At 46.9% G+C, this 15250-nt stretch overlaps 9 protein-coding genes across 9 annotated transcripts; 7 read left to right on the plus strand and 2 right to left on the minus strand.

The window, feature by feature from the left end:
* Positions 1-9: 9 nt before the first annotated feature.
* Positions 10-1232, plus strand: FOXG_11005 (uncharacterized protein). Its single transcript, XM_018390476.1, has one exon. It carries the CDS (start codon positions 242-244, stop codon positions 1037-1039), a length of 798 nt encoding a protein of 265 aa, XP_018248951.1. The 5' UTR covers positions 10-241; the 3' UTR covers positions 1040-1232.
* Positions 1233-1259: 27 nt separating this feature from the next.
* On the plus strand, positions 1260-1750 carry FOXG_20427 (uncharacterized protein; the record flags this gene model as incomplete). Its single annotated transcript, XM_018400713.1, has 1 exon — positions 1260-1750. Exon 1 carries the CDS (start codon positions 1508-1510, stop codon positions 1748-1750), a length of 243 nt encoding a protein of 80 aa, XP_018248952.1. The 5' UTR covers positions 1260-1507.
* Positions 1751-5252: 3502 nt separating this feature from the next.
* On the plus strand, positions 5253-6145 carry FOXG_20428 (uncharacterized protein). The gene has a single exon (XM_018400714.1). The coding sequence runs from the start codon at positions 5431-5433 to the stop codon at positions 5965-5967; it is 537 nt and encodes a 178-aa protein (XP_018248953.1). The 5' UTR covers positions 5253-5430; the 3' UTR covers positions 5968-6145.
* Positions 6146-6234: 89 nt separating this feature from the next.
* FOXG_11006 (uncharacterized protein) lies at positions 6235-7375 on the plus strand (the record flags this gene model as incomplete). The annotated part of the gene is made up of 3 exons (XM_018390477.1): positions 6235-6380; positions 6800-6905; positions 7223-7375. The coding sequence occupies 3 exons, from the start codon at positions 6235-6237 to the stop codon at positions 7373-7375; spliced, it is 405 nt and encodes a 134-aa protein (XP_018248954.1).
* A 607-nt stretch (positions 7376-7982) lies between these two features.
* FOXG_11007 (uncharacterized protein) lies at positions 7983-8606 on the minus strand (the record flags this gene model as incomplete). The annotated part of the gene is made up of 1 exon (XM_018390478.1): positions 7983-8606. The coding sequence occupies one exon, from the start codon at positions 8604-8606 to the stop codon at positions 7983-7985; it is 624 nt and encodes a 207-aa protein (XP_018248955.1).
* A 780-nt stretch (positions 8607-9386) lies between these two features.
* Positions 9387-9677, plus strand: FOXG_20429 (uncharacterized protein; the record flags this gene model as incomplete). The annotated part of the gene is made up of 2 exons (XM_018400715.1): positions 9387-9534; positions 9616-9677. The coding sequence occupies 2 exons, from the start codon at positions 9387-9389 to the stop codon at positions 9675-9677; spliced, it is 210 nt and encodes a 69-aa protein (XP_018248956.1).
* Positions 9678-10291: 614 nt separating this feature from the next.
* Positions 10292-12741, plus strand: FOXG_11008 (uncharacterized protein). The gene is made up of 2 exons (XM_018390479.1): positions 10292-11373; positions 11426-12741. The coding sequence occupies exons 1-2, from the start codon at positions 10730-10732 to the stop codon at positions 12402-12404; spliced, it is 1623 nt and encodes a 540-aa protein (XP_018248957.1). The 5' UTR covers positions 10292-10729; the 3' UTR covers positions 12405-12741.
* Positions 12742-13294: 553 nt separating this feature from the next.
* FOXG_11009 (uncharacterized protein) lies at positions 13295-15171 on the minus strand. The gene is made up of 2 exons (XM_018390480.1): positions 14297-15171; positions 13295-14248 (listed from the first exon to the last, which is right to left on the minus strand). The coding sequence occupies exons 1-2, from the start codon at positions 15052-15054 to the stop codon at positions 13831-13833; spliced, it is 1176 nt and encodes a 391-aa protein (XP_018248958.1). The 5' UTR covers positions 15055-15171; the 3' UTR covers positions 13295-13830.
* FOXG_20430 (uncharacterized protein) lies at positions 15099-15224 on the plus strand (the record flags this gene model as incomplete). The annotated part of the gene is made up of 1 exon (XM_018400716.1): positions 15099-15224. The coding sequence occupies one exon, from the start codon at positions 15099-15101 to the stop codon at positions 15222-15224; it is 126 nt and encodes a 41-aa protein (XP_018248959.1).
* Between the last annotated feature and the right edge of the window lie 26 nt (positions 15225-15250).

The following is a 15250-nucleotide window of genomic DNA, read 5'->3' on the forward strand; positions in this document are numbered from 1 at the left end:
GTAGGTATCATCTCTTTTATGATGCGCTGGTGTACGGAGATCATCGCTGTTTTTCGGAGCCCGAAACGGGTGTCGTTCGGGGAATGCTAGGAAAGCTTACCCGAAGCCTGTTAACCTGTGATCCTCGGTTTAAGCTTACACAGAGACCGAAACGCTGTCTTGTAAACCTTCATTTCGCAACTGTGATAATCGCAGATTCTCTCCAATTTCTGAGAGTGACATTTGCCACTAGACCTCCAACATGACACAAATACAGACCTCCAGCGATCCAGAGACTCTTCATCTCCCCCGCATTCTCTGCCTTCACGGCGGCGGCGTCAATGCACAAATCTTCGAACTACAATGCCGCGCTCTGATCAGGAGCCTTGCTTCCTCTCTCCGTCTAGTCTTCATGCAAGCACCCTTCATCTCAGCGCCTCACCCCGATATTGTCAGCGTCTACGGTGAATATGGGCCTTTTCGGCGCTGGCTCCGCTGGCAGCCCGATCATCCCGAGATTGAAGCAGAGGCCGCCGCCGAGCTACTTCGGAACCAGGCCCGCAGGGCTATGGACACCGACCCCGGAACCGGAGAGTGGATCGGCATTCTGGGGTTCTCGCAGGGCGCTAAGATTGCGGCGAGTTTATTGTGGACGCAGCAGAAAGTGACGGAGCAGTTTGGTGCGGAAGAGGCGCTGACGCAGTTCAAGTTTGGTGTTCTCATGGCTGGGAGAGCGCCTTTGATTACGCTGGATTCCCGGCTGCAACATCCTCCAGCGGTCGTTGATGCGGCGCTGTTGAGCTCTGAGTTCAAAGACTTCCCTGAGTCGAACGTGGGAGACCATGTCTTGAGCATACCTACACTACATGTCCATGGACTTCGAGATCCTGGACTCGAGCAGCACCAGGTTCTGCTGAAGACATACTGCGCAACTGGCACGACGACTCTAGTTGAGTGGGATGGTGGACATCGTATACCGATCAAGAGCCATGATGTCGACGCTGTGACAACTGAGATCTTGAAGTTGGCAAAGAACGCAGGCGTGAAGCTGCCCAACTGAACATCGCAAACGAATTCATGTCTTTCCAACAATATACAACTTACTAAGAATTTTATGGTTTCTGAGCTGTTTATTCACATAGACTAGACAACGCTATACATATATACATTATTGACAATGCAGCAGCACATCTCACAGTCTCAGATTGAACCTTTGACCCCTCAAGAGTCATGTCTCTGAAGTGTCTACAGGCCTATACTTTATAACAAAAACAGGGCGCATAGGATCAGCTCGATGACTCGGGTGGAGGGCTTCAATTTTGTGCGACCCTGCTGCCCATGATGCTAACCTGCATTATCGGTTCTCACCAACGCGTGGGCAGGATACTTACGCCAAGACCATAGACTGCCCTCACGATTTCTCGCAACACCTGGTTTTCGATCCTTTCATGTCGGCATCATTGGCCCTGCGCAGCTTTAAAATCCGACACGCACATATCCTAAAACGGCTCTTGCTGACCCTGCCACAATGGACACTATCAACTCACAGCATCCATCACCGCCTGTCATAAAATCTTGCAAGATTTGCACTGCTCTCGAGAAGCTCTTCGCCGGTGGTGATGTCCAGATTCAGCTGGAAAGAAATGAAATCTACGATGAATCTTGCACACAACATGACTCATTGTTTTATTGGATCGAGAGAAATTACTGCGGGTATCTTGATCGTTTACAAAAGGCCCGCAGCTACCATATCGTAGCTGATACGAATTAATCCCTCGGCACAATCCTTTTTCTCCGTCTAAGCGGCGGTATCTGGCCAATTTGTGCGGTCATCAGTCATCACAACGCCCATCACGCAGTGGTATAACCATGCGTCTCATGATGGAAGCGGCAGGCAGCCCATACTGCGGTATCTAACAGTCTATAATGAATCCTCGGTGATCTCATACGACACAGAAGTCTGGAGCGTGAAAGGTCTAATGGAAGACGGCTACATACTAAGGAAAGCTGGAGGCAAGTACCTATACAAACACATAAACTTTCCTATAAGGACCTTTCTGTGGCCTGTTCCGAAAGTGTGCTCAGAAAAACATGGAACAATGTCAAAACTTGGGCACGGTCCCTTCATCTCCCTTCATCTCCTGCTGCACGAAGCGCGCATGGTTTGGAGGTCTCCGGGCACACCACCACAGTAAGCAAGTGTGGATGCATACTCAGTTATGCCTTTTTGACAAGCAAAAGAGACTATGCGGTTGGCTCCACTTACCAAAAGACGAAGATTCACTTGGCTTTCCTGGAGCGGATTGCAGAAGGATGTCTCTAGCTGTGGAAGACACTTTTAGGAATCCATTTCCCGAACGCAATCAGTTACTTGAGTTGGTGGCAATCTGTAGACGCAAGTTCCCAGACAGAAACTTTGGAGAGAAATGAGTGCATTGGGAAGGCTTTCTATGGTGTTCTATGGGCGAAATGGATTGAGGGGGTTGCTTATAGACGAGGCTGTGCATATGTACAGAAGGAGCTTTGGAAAGAGCAACATCTGGAAGACGTTGACCTGATACTTGGCTAGGTATGGCCAATGACTTTATTCACTAGGAACCAAGAGAGTAATAAGTAAGCCACCTTCTAGCGGTTTTGCAAATTAAAAAGAGGCCTCATCGAGGGTAAGGAGGCATTCGTGATTCGGCGTTTAAGGATGATGGATGCTGTAGATCCACTCCATGTGCACGTCAACTTGGATCCTGATAATGTCAATGACCTTGGTATAAGTATTTGGAAAGATTTTGGTGCTGATATATAATAGGAGATTCCTGGCGTTTTGTCAAGCAGTCCGGATGCAATACGATAGGTAGGCGGTAAGGCCAGCGGTTTTTAGGGTAGGGCATTTAGACAGATGCGAGGCATGTAGCTTCGGTAGGGCGGTAATGCAGTGTATGGTCTATTTGTGTATTCCTCTCACGCAGTAGTACAATGTAGTCTTGGTGCGTCTAAAACTGGTTGACATCAATTCTCAAGTTGGCTAGTAACTCCTGAAGGCCTCAGTCTCTTCCGCCGCACTAGATCAACTCTTTCCTATTCTGCCTCTTTGCCCTACTTCTCTTTTCTTCAGCTCGAGTCCGTTACGCTATAAGATATGCTTCCTCCCTGTCCCACTTAGCTCCATGACATGCCCACCGGCTTCCCTAAACTCCACCAGCCCGAGCATTGCAAATATCTCCTAACCGCAATGAATCTGGCATGATGCGGAGCAAGCGTATCGACGTATCCATTTGGCAAAGGTTCCTAGCGCTCGAAATATGAGATCACTAGAACCGTGCACGCAACACCCAGCAGTGCTCCATAGCACCTGATCTTGTCATCTGACAGACTATAGCATAAGATGTTACTTTAAGTAGCTTAGCAAGCAGATGTTAAATGGATCGGCGCCCCTGCAGGATCGACGACACCGTTACGCCTCGAGTATCGAGCCCACGATAAAGACTAATGGTCGTCTATTGAACTCGAGCGCTATCACGCTGTTTTTTTTTTTTCTTTTTTCCTCAGCGCGAGGGGTCCCAATGCAGAGTTACTACACATCTTTTCGTATCTGAAGATATCGGCACTTAGTTTCACGATAACTAGCAAAGCCTGGCAACACCATAAAGTGGTGCCAGCTAGCCACAAGCCATTTAAAAGCTTGGAAGCTAGTGGCAGCTTTCATACTGCGCACAAAGCAAAGTGCCGAAATCAGTTTATCTGTAGAGACTGCTTATCTAAAGTGCTCAGAAGATGTATGGTTAGTTATGGAACCGATTATGGCTTCTGATCTTCTTGCGTTTCCGAAATACTCTCTGCTTTGACTCCTACTCCAAAACGCGCCTAAACCTCGCTTTAGCCACTGGAGGTAAGAGCTGAACATTTGGTCCTCCAAAAGGCCTGTCAAGTTAAGCAAGCGGGGCTAGAAAAAGGTCGATTGCCGAAAAGAATGATGCTCGCTTGGACGATCTGGGTGAACAGTGGGGAGCCTTAGACAGCGTAGTGATTGGCCCTGTTTGTCCCGAGCGTCACACTCGTGGTGATATCGCTACGGGATTACCGGGTTTGCGCGAGGGTGGAGCCCATCGATACCCACTTTTGCCGCCAATTCATTTTCACTGATATCGCCTAAATACACTAGAGACACCGTACATCAGGCTGTAAGACCCTAGCACTAATAACACAAATAAGTTCTGCCTCTCTACCTCTTCAGGCCTGCCAGTTTTATTGTTTGGTTCGAGGGACGACCTCATTTCAAAACATTTCTCTGAAGCAATCAATGAACGTGGCAAGACAGCGTGCCAATGTGCGTCCTCTCCAACCTCGACGTTAATAAGCTCATTTTCCGTATCGCCAGAATCTATCAGCTCAGCATAATCCTCGTTGTCGGCCAAATGTCTTAGCTTCCTAGTGCGACGCTAAACCTGACTATTTCAGCTTCAGGTGGGCTCTCATGTGTTGGTTGATCCAGATGTACCCGACATGATAGTGGAGGTGTTGTTGGTTCTCTCATCATGCTGAGGAGCCAGGGTTTTATCCTCTGATTGCCCAATCGGTCTGTGGCCATAATTCTCAAACGTTCTTGAGTGAGCTGATGTGGGTGTTAACTCTAACGCCACAGCTCGCCATATCATAGACTTTGACAAACAAGTTGAAAGCTGAACGTCCTAGATCGACCTTCACACACCATCTCAACAAAAAGGACAAAGCCCATTGGACCGCATTCGTCGAAAGGTTGCGACTATGTTCAATTGCAAGGGTCCATTTCGGAATACCAGCTGTCAGGCGATACTGATCTGCCTAGCACTCTCTGTGAAGGAGGTAGGGTTATAACAAAGCGCTAAACAAACATGCCAGGGACCTTGCAACCACGTGCAACCGTTTTTGTTCAACCCGTATTCTCCGACGCTAAAACTTCATGTCACAAAAGTAGAACTTGGTCAGGCTGAGCCATTGCAAGAAGGCGGTTCAGGATCATCTAATAGAAAGGTTTTGTCCTGGAAAACAGGTAAAAAGGCTCGCTGGTTCTATTTGACGGGCATTACAATCACTTCAACAGACGAGCGTCAAGATAGAGAGCTACAAACCAAAAAGTGAATATTGAGGCTCTTTGGTTGTAGTTTGAGGCTGACTCCTAACTTTGGCTTTATTGAGGGTGTCCACTCTGACGTGATGTGAATTCTTCTATGTGTGAGACCTTCCCCTCTCATGGCTTCGCAATGCTAGAATACGGATTGTTACATCATTTCCGGAGGAGGAACCAACAGTGATGCGGCTGAACAATGGAAATGAGATGAGTTAACATGTCGCTGGCGCTTTAAAACCAGGGAGCCCGCTTCGTAGTGAAGAAACAAGACGTGTACTTGCCAGCTTATCTTGTATACTGATCAATCCTTTCCTGGTAACTCTTTCACTCTCCCTGATTTCACAGGCGATATGGTTCCTCCAGCCTCTGCCTTGGATCCCACCGGCTATATGCCAATCGAGACAGTCGCAGATGCCCGGGCAGTTGTCACTCAATGTATCAATGGACTTCTAAAGCTAGTTCCTCGCGGTCCCGATGATCGAGAAGCTGCTCAGTTCTTAAGGCAGAACGCAACCTTTGTCTTTGAAGTTCTGGACCAAGTGTCCGGCCCACCCGCGCGGTCTGAGGCATCCGAGCCTACATTTTGCATCACAGATATTCCGAGTGACACTCGAGTCGGCCTCAGACGGAAATCTATAACAATCGTGGTTAACGGCCGAAGATATTGTGTAATTGTGATCTGCAGTTCGCAGAACCTTACGAATCCCGATCTGCAGCCTAGACACGACAACCAATACGGGCGTCCTGATTCGCCGTTGTCTTGGCCCTCAGAGTTGATTCTGCCCGAATTCTCTACGTCACTTGAAACATGTAAAACGAACTTAGAGGCATCTCTGGCGGAAATGTGGCGAGACTGCAAGGACAACAAAGGTTCGAAAGTAGAATGAAGACTACACAACAGCATTGAAGATAAGAGGACATTTCCAGCAGTGCTGAGACTTGAACCAAGATCAGTCTTTGGCCTCTAAATATCATTTTGGTACGGAGTTTTTAGCTGTTAGTAGCCAGAATCCCGAATTGCCCATAAAATTGAATGAACCTCGCAAATCCTGTGGGATGTAGCTGCCAAATCACTCTTACCCAAGACACACCCCTCCCGTCAATAGCATCTTAGATCGCTAGGCTACATCTTTCCCACTACCCTTCACACAACAATGACACCGGGTTTCGCCCTCTCGGGGGCAGCTAGAGGAGTGATGCGCAAGAGTGTCTCTTTGGCCATTCCTTCACCGCTGAAGAGTACAGAAGCGTCAAGGCCCACAGCACGCAATCACCAGACCGAGCATGATTTCGTAAGGCAGTAAGATAGATGAAGGCTCCCGAACGTGCTCAACCGCTGGCGTTATGGCGCTTTTCCTTCAGAAGCTTGTATTCTGGTCGCTCACGCGCCAGATTCGTCGTATCCAGTAGTATATCCGTCATGAGAAGAGCTAGGAAACATGGAATATAGCAAACCTGAGCTTGGCGCCACCTTTCGGCCTCAACCTCCCTGGAGAGCGAACACTGACCGTACCGTGATCAAAGCAATTCATGTTGTTGGTACCTTGTAATCCATGTCAACGCCCAATTTTCATGGGACCAACATTGGGGGATAGGAGAAGCAACAGCCGCCAAGTAACCCTTAACACTACCAGCCTAAGAGTTTCTCACATAGGGAACTGGTTAGGTCATTCCACCATGGGCAAAGAAGGCTATAGACCTACTGTAGATATTGCACAGCTACTCAGCATGGCTCGTGTCTGATGAATGCAATGTTAACCCCGACTGTCGCATGGTCATAGTCATCGAGAAGACCCAGAGAAGAGCGGCTCAAGCTATTACCGAGGTTCATTTTATTGATTACTGGAGTTACTGTAGATACAGAACCGTTCTTCTTTCTTCCTGGATGGAATCAACCGGATTGATCTTCGTTTCTGGCCACACTGCGTATCAGACTTAGCTCTCGTTATACTGAGTCATGGCCTCCGCTCGCTAGTCGATTGTTAAGGATGCCGCCCCCCTCAACTTGGCTTCACTTATGTGGAATACAGGTATGTTGTAGAGCTAGATCGCCTTTCAAATCATCGAACATATAAAAGACCTGGCATGGCAGATCTCGTTACATAATGCCATGGTATCGCGGTCTTTCTACTTGTTTTATAGTGTTTGGCACTAGTATCATTTATCGTCTTTCCCTACTTCGAGAGGTCCGAATTCCCCAGTCTTGTGAGACAAATGTTCGTAGAACTGGGCTCTTTACTACACAGAAAGAACTCATCAAGGAAGGTGGAGGAGAAGCGCTTTTACGAGGTCTGAGTTACCGCGGTCGTCAAGTTTAGTCCCTTCAATGTAGATAGGATAGTTTAATTCTTATCATTTTCGACTTTGCAGCAATTTGCTTCAACCTTCCTTCGCATCTCTTTAGATACCAGTCGCTACCCTGTATAAGCCTGCTTTCCTGACCAATCTGATGCGTCCACCCCATGTCCTCTGCTTAAACTGCCTGTTGATCCCGGCGACTGAAATGGCTTTGCCGTCCTAGTCTGTCCAGTCGCTAGGGTTTTTGAATGTAAATGTTCATATTCGGTACACACGGGTAGGATACGTTTTGTAGCAGCCCAAAGCTAGGTTATGGACATCACGAGGTATTATACGATCAACAGGATTTATTACCATCTCTCTAAACTCTAAGAACGCAACAACAGTTTCCTCTCGCACCACTTTGCTTCAACCATGCCATACGTGAATCTGGAGTGGCAATAAAGATTGACTTGTCCCTTTCTCCTTCTTCTCAATTGAGCGAGTAATAACCGCGACAGAACTTCGCTTACTCTTTGTTCGTTCCAGAACTAGGAACATATGTATGCTCGTTACCATCAACATTCAAAGCACCCTCATTATACGAATCATGCACACCTTTATCTTAAAATTTGAGACAGGCTGCATCATTCGAGATTCCGCACATCATCTCGACTCCGTATCGGGAATCCCAGCGAGCTTCAGCCCGAAGGACACGGTCTTGATAGCCGGGGATTGGCAGTGTTACATCAGGAGAATTACCTTGGGTAGCGGTAAAGAAGCTTTCAGCATCGGTCTCTCTCGCTAGTAATCGACTAGCTTGGCCTATCGTTCTTTTACTGTGCCCTTCAATTATTATATAGGCTTCTATCTCAAGCCTAGATTGTGAAGTGCAGCGAGCTGTGACTTGAAGAACAGTACTTTCGCTTCCAAGCATCTCAAGCATAGTAACGCGGAGGCTCTGCCCACCAGTAGCAGCAGCAAGCTCACGAGGATCATCCTGGGCAGGTACTCCAGCGTTGTCTTCCATCTCAGTATCCGAGTTGGTATCCATGTTGTCTTCCATCTCGTCTTCCATGTTGCGAGGATCATCCTGGGCATGTACTCCAGCATTGTATTCCATCTCAACATCCGAGTTGGTATCCATCTCGTCTTCCACGTTGATGTTCAAGCTAACCTCCTTCATTTCAGCATGTTCTGCTTCGAGAACCCCCAATGTGGCTTTTGTTTCAACGATTGGTGTAGTCATGATCATGTTTGACTAAGTGCTAAGACTGAATATTGGCATAAAACCTATGGACTATCGACTTGATACTAATTCAATGCCTTCTCAGCATCATGTTAGCACAGACATCTCTACCCACCATCGATGTTTCAAAGTTACCTTGTGTGTACCAGGGACCGCTCTCAAGCGCCTCGTCGCGTTTTTGTGATCACGAAACCCGACTAATCTACACGACTACACGTACTAACGCTATGCTTGTAACGCAAACACTAACGTTCTTATTTTTGTCTCCAGGTGGTCGTTTTGCTTGCACTCTAGTTCATAAAGATGATAAGGAAAGTTCTGTTGCAGTACAGAGAGATGTCCCTTCTCTTATATGCCTTTCATGTCACGGTCGCATCGTTATAATTGGTCCTTTGCCGAATTCTCCATATCGCGGACGTACCCCCTGTGATTGGACTTGCTGGTTAGGAATTGGTCCTTTGCCGAGCTTCCCGTATTACAGCCGTTCCCACTGTGATTGGGCTTGCTAGTTAGCGAGTAGGGCTGGACTTTTCTCAGTCCAGATTACTAACCATTGCTTCAGGGCGGAGCAGGGAGATCTGTAGAACATCTTAGGTTCGGACCGGCCCATTCCGCACCTAGTTACGTCGAAATGAAAGCGTGGTACCTATCACAGTCGGCCAGACTGACAGCAAAGACCCTCAGCAAAGCAGATAGGCCTGGAAGAGGATCTGGGTTTTGCAAAAAATATTGACTCTGCTGGTATATCATCAAGCTTACCGCAAGAGATATCAGCTTCTCATGTCTGTCGAGTATATGTATGGTCTATCGGACGTAGACAGAAGCAAGCGCGCCATGCTTCGAACCGATTTTGAGAATCCAGCAATATCGACTGGGCGTGAAGTGGCGTTCCGTATGACCACTGAAAATGGGTCCGTGCAGCTAATCGGTAGGCTTTCTAGCGACATGTTACAGATAATGGTTAGGAGCTAGGAGTAAATGCTTATAAGTACGTAACACAGAAACATAGAGATGATGAAATATGCCAAGTCTGCTTTCATCGTTGATAAGCTCGATTATAAGAGCCTTTAAACTCGTCAGGCCCCATCCTGTGGTGAACAAACTACTATAGCTCGATTCTTGCTTTCCGGGATGAAGTCCTGGGTAAATTTTTGTCATGTGAAACAACCCTAGGAATAAGACCCCCGGGCTCGCGGAGGTCCGTGGATAACAAAAATATAGAAAGGCATAATACCACTCCCCAGGATTGGATCTAGATGAGAGCGACGTGATCAAAAGCCAAATGGGAAGAAATGTAAATACAATTCGGTCACGGGGGATTGAAGGACTACCCTAGCAGAGCTGACTAAGAATGGGTTTAGCAGGATTTCGGAGTACAGTGATAGAGGTTCGTAGTGCAGATCCATTTTCTTCCATCAAACCTACCTAAGTAACTATGTCATATAAGATAGTGACCGCTAACGATGCTTTTGAGATAAGCTTTGTTACCTGCCAGTCGAGGAACTCCTTGCTAAAACCGGCGCAGCATTCTGATGAAGACCGAAATCCTTCTTTATTCAACATGGGACTCGTATGCGTTACCCCCACGGCATCCTCCAATTATGCCCAGACGTTTCCTCCTCTTCGTTCAAATATGGGGAGTATGACACCTGGCAGACGTGTGAGTGTGCCTCACGAGGAAGATGGTGTACTGTTTTCACAGACCTGCCATCGAATGTCCCAAATTTTCTTGAAATATCACGTATATCAATGACTTGATCTTTCAGCCTATTGCCTACCTCATGATGAAAAGGAAATACATATCAAGCCGGTTCTGCTTGTATCCTTAGCGGTTTCGGCAGCCATTTGAAATGCATTGAATGGCTTCGGCGGGCTCTGTTGTCGAACAGGCTGTGACCAACACAACCAACAGTTCTTCACATATGCACGCATCTATGATGTGACGGGAGGCCCACCAAATGACCAGATTTGGCTATCCAGATTAGCCAAAGATCAAGTTCTCAACAGACCAGGCTGCCGTCGTTTTTCACGCTTCTAATGCCCAATTCTATCCTCCTCCGGTTCCTACATACTCAAGACTAATTGAATGTTCCGGCAACCTACAAACTTTATCCTAAACCATAATGCCGTCGCATAACGAAAAGCGAGTGCAGGGAGTCAAGGACCTGTCGCCTCACCAGGACACGTCAGATGCCATCAACCAATTGGTGACTTTGCTTCATCAGTACTGTTCCGAGGGCGGTTTCGATACCTTGAAGGGAGTCGTCGGAGAGAACGAAGAACTCAAGCGAGACAAAGCAAGGCTCCAAACCGCATACGATACGAACATCGAAGCACTATCTCGACATCAAACTGAGTTTGAGAGACAGAAGGTCGATTTTGAGAAGCAACTGGGCTCCCAAAAGGCACAGAACGAGGCAATACTCAAAGCAAAACAAGCAGCCGACGAAAATATCAAGAAACGTCAAGCTGAATTGACGGCGCTGCAAGAGAAGCTCGAGGTGCAGTCATCATCTGCCAAACAGTTGATGAATGAGATCAAGAAAAAAGAGTCCACGATCAATGCTCTCGAAGCTACTAACGCTTCGCAGCAAGAAAATTTAACGAAAGCAGAGAAAGAGTCGGCAACGTTCCAAAGTGCAAAGGAGTCTATGCAAAAGCGAGTAGATGGTCTAACTACGAGCTTAGACGAAGTGCGCGGAAGATTAACAACGTTTCATTCTTTCGTGGTCAAGCTTGACAACTTTGAAGCCAGAAGAGGTGAAGTGTATGTTAGAGCCAGAGTGCTACTATGGCCAATTTCTAATATGCTTGAGTAGTGGAGATGCTTTGGATAGTATGTTGAGAAACGCGCTCAGCTTCGTGGAATCGTCCATTGGCATCGCTCTAGACGAAGCATGCCTGACCGACATAGCGGTATGGGGAAGGCTTCGAAATCACGCTTCCATCCAGCGCACTATCCCTCTACCTGCTTCTAATTCTCCAGCCGCTAAGCAAATGAGGGTCGCCGCCGGTCTCAGGATCTACAGCATGGCTCTCGCCGATCATGTCTTCAGATCAACATATCTCACTCAAAACAGCGATTTCGAAGATGTTCTACGGGATTTGGAGACAGAGGATCCACTGCATGAAGTTTTCACGCGTGCGGTCTTGTTGAAAATCCAGCCAGCAAGGCAAGCTCGAAATAAAGAAGCTCGTGCCAAGATGGTTGCTGATCAAGTTTCTGACGCCATCGCCGACTTGGTCCCTTCTTCGCAGAAAGAAACTTTGAAAGCACGCCTATACCAGGTCTCATTGGAGGCATGCAATGCGTGGTTAGTTATTCAGAAACTACTGGAGCCAGTCCGCCCAGTCTTCTCTGCGCATATGCCTGAGGACTGGGTGCCATTACCATCGCCGGTACCCCAACGCAACAGCAAGGCTGGACCATCCGGCGTCGCTCGAGAACCTTTGGCGACGCGGGTAGAAAACCAGGGTCAACAAATACAACAGTCGAGCGCTGAGTCTCAGCCGATAGAAATTGACGACATCATGCAAGTTGTTTGGCCAGCATTTTATGTTACATCTTCTCAACAGGAGGATGACGTTGGTGACCAAGTTCCAGAACTTGTCCATAGAGGGCATGTCATTACACGTTCACAAGGCAGGGAAGCAGAGATCGAAACGTCACGTAGAAATGCGAGAAAGAACGCAAGACAGAACAGTGGATCTAGCCCTACACAGAGAAAGAGACGAGACTCAGCTGTTTTTTTATCCAAAACTTTTCCTGGCGGTATTGGTACGGAAAAGGGCAATTAAAGTAGTTCACAGCTGCTATGTAGCTGAGAACCATCCTATACACACCAACATAGTCGTCAGGGCTTTTTCCTTCTTTCCTTCTCCGTCTCTTTCTTTCTATTCTTCTTTTTCTTTCTTTTAATTTTTCTTTCTTTTATTCTCTCCTTCTCTCTTTCTTTGTTTTCTTCTCTCTCCTGCAAAGATTCTCTTTTAACAGATTGTTTATTATGGTCCCCTATTTCACGTTTAGTGGTACGGTTGTATTTAGCAGTAGCCATCACTCATATGGCTACAATCCACAGAAAGACAAGTTATTAAAAACTCAGATGTGAGAAAGAATAATGATTCTCTTCCGGGGAAAGCTAGTGCCGCAATTTAGCTGTTCTGATGACGCTGTCCATATGACACGAGCTTCATGGACGAGATTTGTTGCTAAAGGAGGAATTACAATATCAAAGTCCAGCATAACTTGATAACTACAATTGCATATGTTAACGGACACGCTAACAGAACTTATATGTCTTGGTGAGTGTATGCCGGGAACATAGAGAGGCACTTGATCTTCTATGCGATGTACATGATTTTCAGAGCTCGAATGAACCTGTTACGGCTATAATTTATTTGCAGGACTACAATCATGCTATTTCTCATTTGCATTGTGCGGAATGTCTTTCGAGGCGGTGGTTGGCTCAGCGATACAGGCATAGCCCTTCAAACATGGAACAGATGTGGACTTGAGCCGCAGGGGTTCATTTGCAGCAAAGCAAGTTCGATGTGCCTGTGGCTGCCCATGTGAACAGAGTGTTTGCGGCTAGGAAAGAGTGGTGGTAGTGGGGAAATACAGTTTGGATGTTGTCATGATTTCAATTACTTTGATGGTATACGAGGGACAGTACCGAGATTGTTATAATGCTTTGTTTAGTTACTTGTTTTCAGTTAATTGTAAGTCAGGATGTTAGGTATGAGGTTGTCACACAAGGTGTGCGATACTGTTAACATTGTGATACTAGTAATCTAGAGGCACGCAGTTAACAAGCAACCCCTAAGTCTTTGCTTTGTACCTGTTGATGAGAGCTTAATTGCAGACACGACTAGCAACAAGGTAGGGTGACAAGCCAAGATAATAGTCAGTAAAGAGACCGGTAGATTACTAGCGGCGATATAAGGCTTCCAAGTTCTCAGGGCTATCCAAACTAACTTCAATCCACCTGCAAGCGCCAAACTTCCGTGATGGTTAAAGAACCAATCCTTTCCTTATTCTAATCTCTTTTCTTTAGGTCAATTAAGCTTCCATAAATGCGTACCAAGCAAAGACCTAGGGATCCCGTATTCTCCACGAGCTGTGGTCGTATGTGACAGCTGAAGCACCGACTTGACTCATTTCAGAGAGAATTTCTGCAGAAGGAGTTGCTACGGCCGTCATGCTTCTTGCCCGAAGCCTGCAGCTCTAGGAAGGCTGGACTGGGTGCTTCCATGCTTGGTAAGCTATCCAAGTCTGGTATGAACTCACAGCGAGCGATGCTATTCCCAAAAGTACAGCAAAGATTACTCCTATTAGCGTAGCCATCATCACATGTCTGGCACCACTCTTTCTCTGCATTGACTGCTGGAGCCAACCACGAGGTCGAGGGGTCTGAAGTTCGTTGTATAAGTCTGCCAGTCGGTCGACTAAGTAGACATATGGAACGCTCTCTTCTCCCACACGTCTGACGGAACTGACTTCGAAGTTGAGAATGTCTGGATCGAAAGAGCATTTTGATATGAGTGAGCGGAGAAGCTTCTTAGATCTTGGATCTGAGAGCGGGAACAGAGTTCCTTGTAAGGAGTCCAATACTTCAAGGACTAGTTGGCGTGGTAATACTCCTCTGCGCAATGTTAGTAACCCGAGCCAGTCCTTTTTGCTTGGGCTTTACCTCTTGAGTGATGAAGACGGACTGGAGCAATCTCCAACATCCCGAGTCACTCTCAACTGTTCTTTTAGAAAAGAAGTGTAGTGATAAACCTCGAGGTAGTTGTTTTTTCTGTCAAAGTGCAGGTGGTTTCGAATATCTGATGTCGCCCTGATAGTGATTCCTAGTCGCTTCTTCAGGTTGACCGCCTTGAGCTCCTTCTTGACGTCTGCGAACGACTCGCTATTATCGTAACTAAGAATGCTGTGATTGCCAAGTGGAAACGAGTCTTGTATGTATTTGCTGAAAGGCACGTCCTCTTTCCAGTGAATTCGGTATGTCCCTTTCTCAAGTCTGTCAGAAGAATGATGCAGAGCTGAAGGGTCGACCATCAAAAGAGTCTTTACACCAAGTGCCACTGCATCGACTGTTCTCGTTCCATCAGCCGTCTGTGAGCCTGTGCTTTGATCAATCAAACGGCACAGCTCTAACAGAGTGGCGTCTGGATTCGTTTTCAAGATGGAAATGATATGGAAAAGGTCCCCATGCGTTCTTATTCTTCTGGTTGTCGCAGAAGTTGCATCCATGTAAGTCGAGACAATTGCTTTGTAGTACGCAAAATATCGCTGAAGCTGAGGAATGCGACCACCGATACAGCGTTGATGGATACAGGCATGAGGTCGTCGTTCATTGCAGGGCTGAGACAGATCCCATGACCACAAAGCCATCGCTATATCCAGATACACATCTTGATTGATGTCACTACTGATCCTCGATGCCATTGTACGTAAACGATTAGAAACTGTGATGAGTTTCAAGGCCTGGAATGGGCTTCGAGTCAGAATGTCAGAGGGCGAAGCCTCGATATTATTGCAACTTTAAGGACAGCCTCATGCAGAGCCTGATTGTAGATCGAGGCTTGAAAATCGACCTCGGATTGGTTGTTGCGTAGTGATTGGCCTGATCTGTGATGCTCAT

The sequence above is a fragment of the Fusarium oxysporum genome, chromosome 1 (genome assembly GCF_000149955.1).
Source record: "Fusarium oxysporum f. sp. lycopersici 4287 chromosome 1, whole genome shotgun sequence".
Lineage (NCBI taxonomy): Eukaryota > Fungi > Ascomycota > Sordariomycetes > Hypocreales > Nectriaceae > Fusarium > Fusarium oxysporum.

Excerpts from the sequence above, each read along its gene's own strand:
- FOXG_11005 (XM_018390476.1), top strand. The coding sequence starts at position 242 with ATGACACAAATACAGACCTCCAGCGATCCAGAGACTCTTCATCTCCCC.
- FOXG_20428 (XM_018400714.1), top strand. The coding sequence starts at position 5,431 with ATGGTTCCTCCAGCCTCTGCCTTGGATCCCACCGGCTATATGCCAATC.
- FOXG_11008 (XM_018390479.1), top strand. The coding sequence starts at position 10,730 with ATGCCGTCGCATAACGAAAAGCGAGTGCAGGGAGTCAAGGACCTGTCG. Across the intron at positions 11,374-11,425 it reads GAAGCCAGAAGAGGTGAAGT|TGGAGATGCTTTGGATAGTA; the intron begins GTATGTTAGAGC and ends ATGCTTGAGTAG.
- FOXG_11009 (XM_018390480.1), bottom strand. The coding sequence starts at position 15,054 with ATGGCATCGAGGATCAGTAGTGACATCAATCAAGATGTGTATCTGGAT. Across the intron at positions 14,249-14,296 it reads CCGTCTTCATCACTCAAGAG|AGGAGTATTACCACGCCAAC; the intron begins GTAAAGCCCAAG and ends AACATTGCGCAG.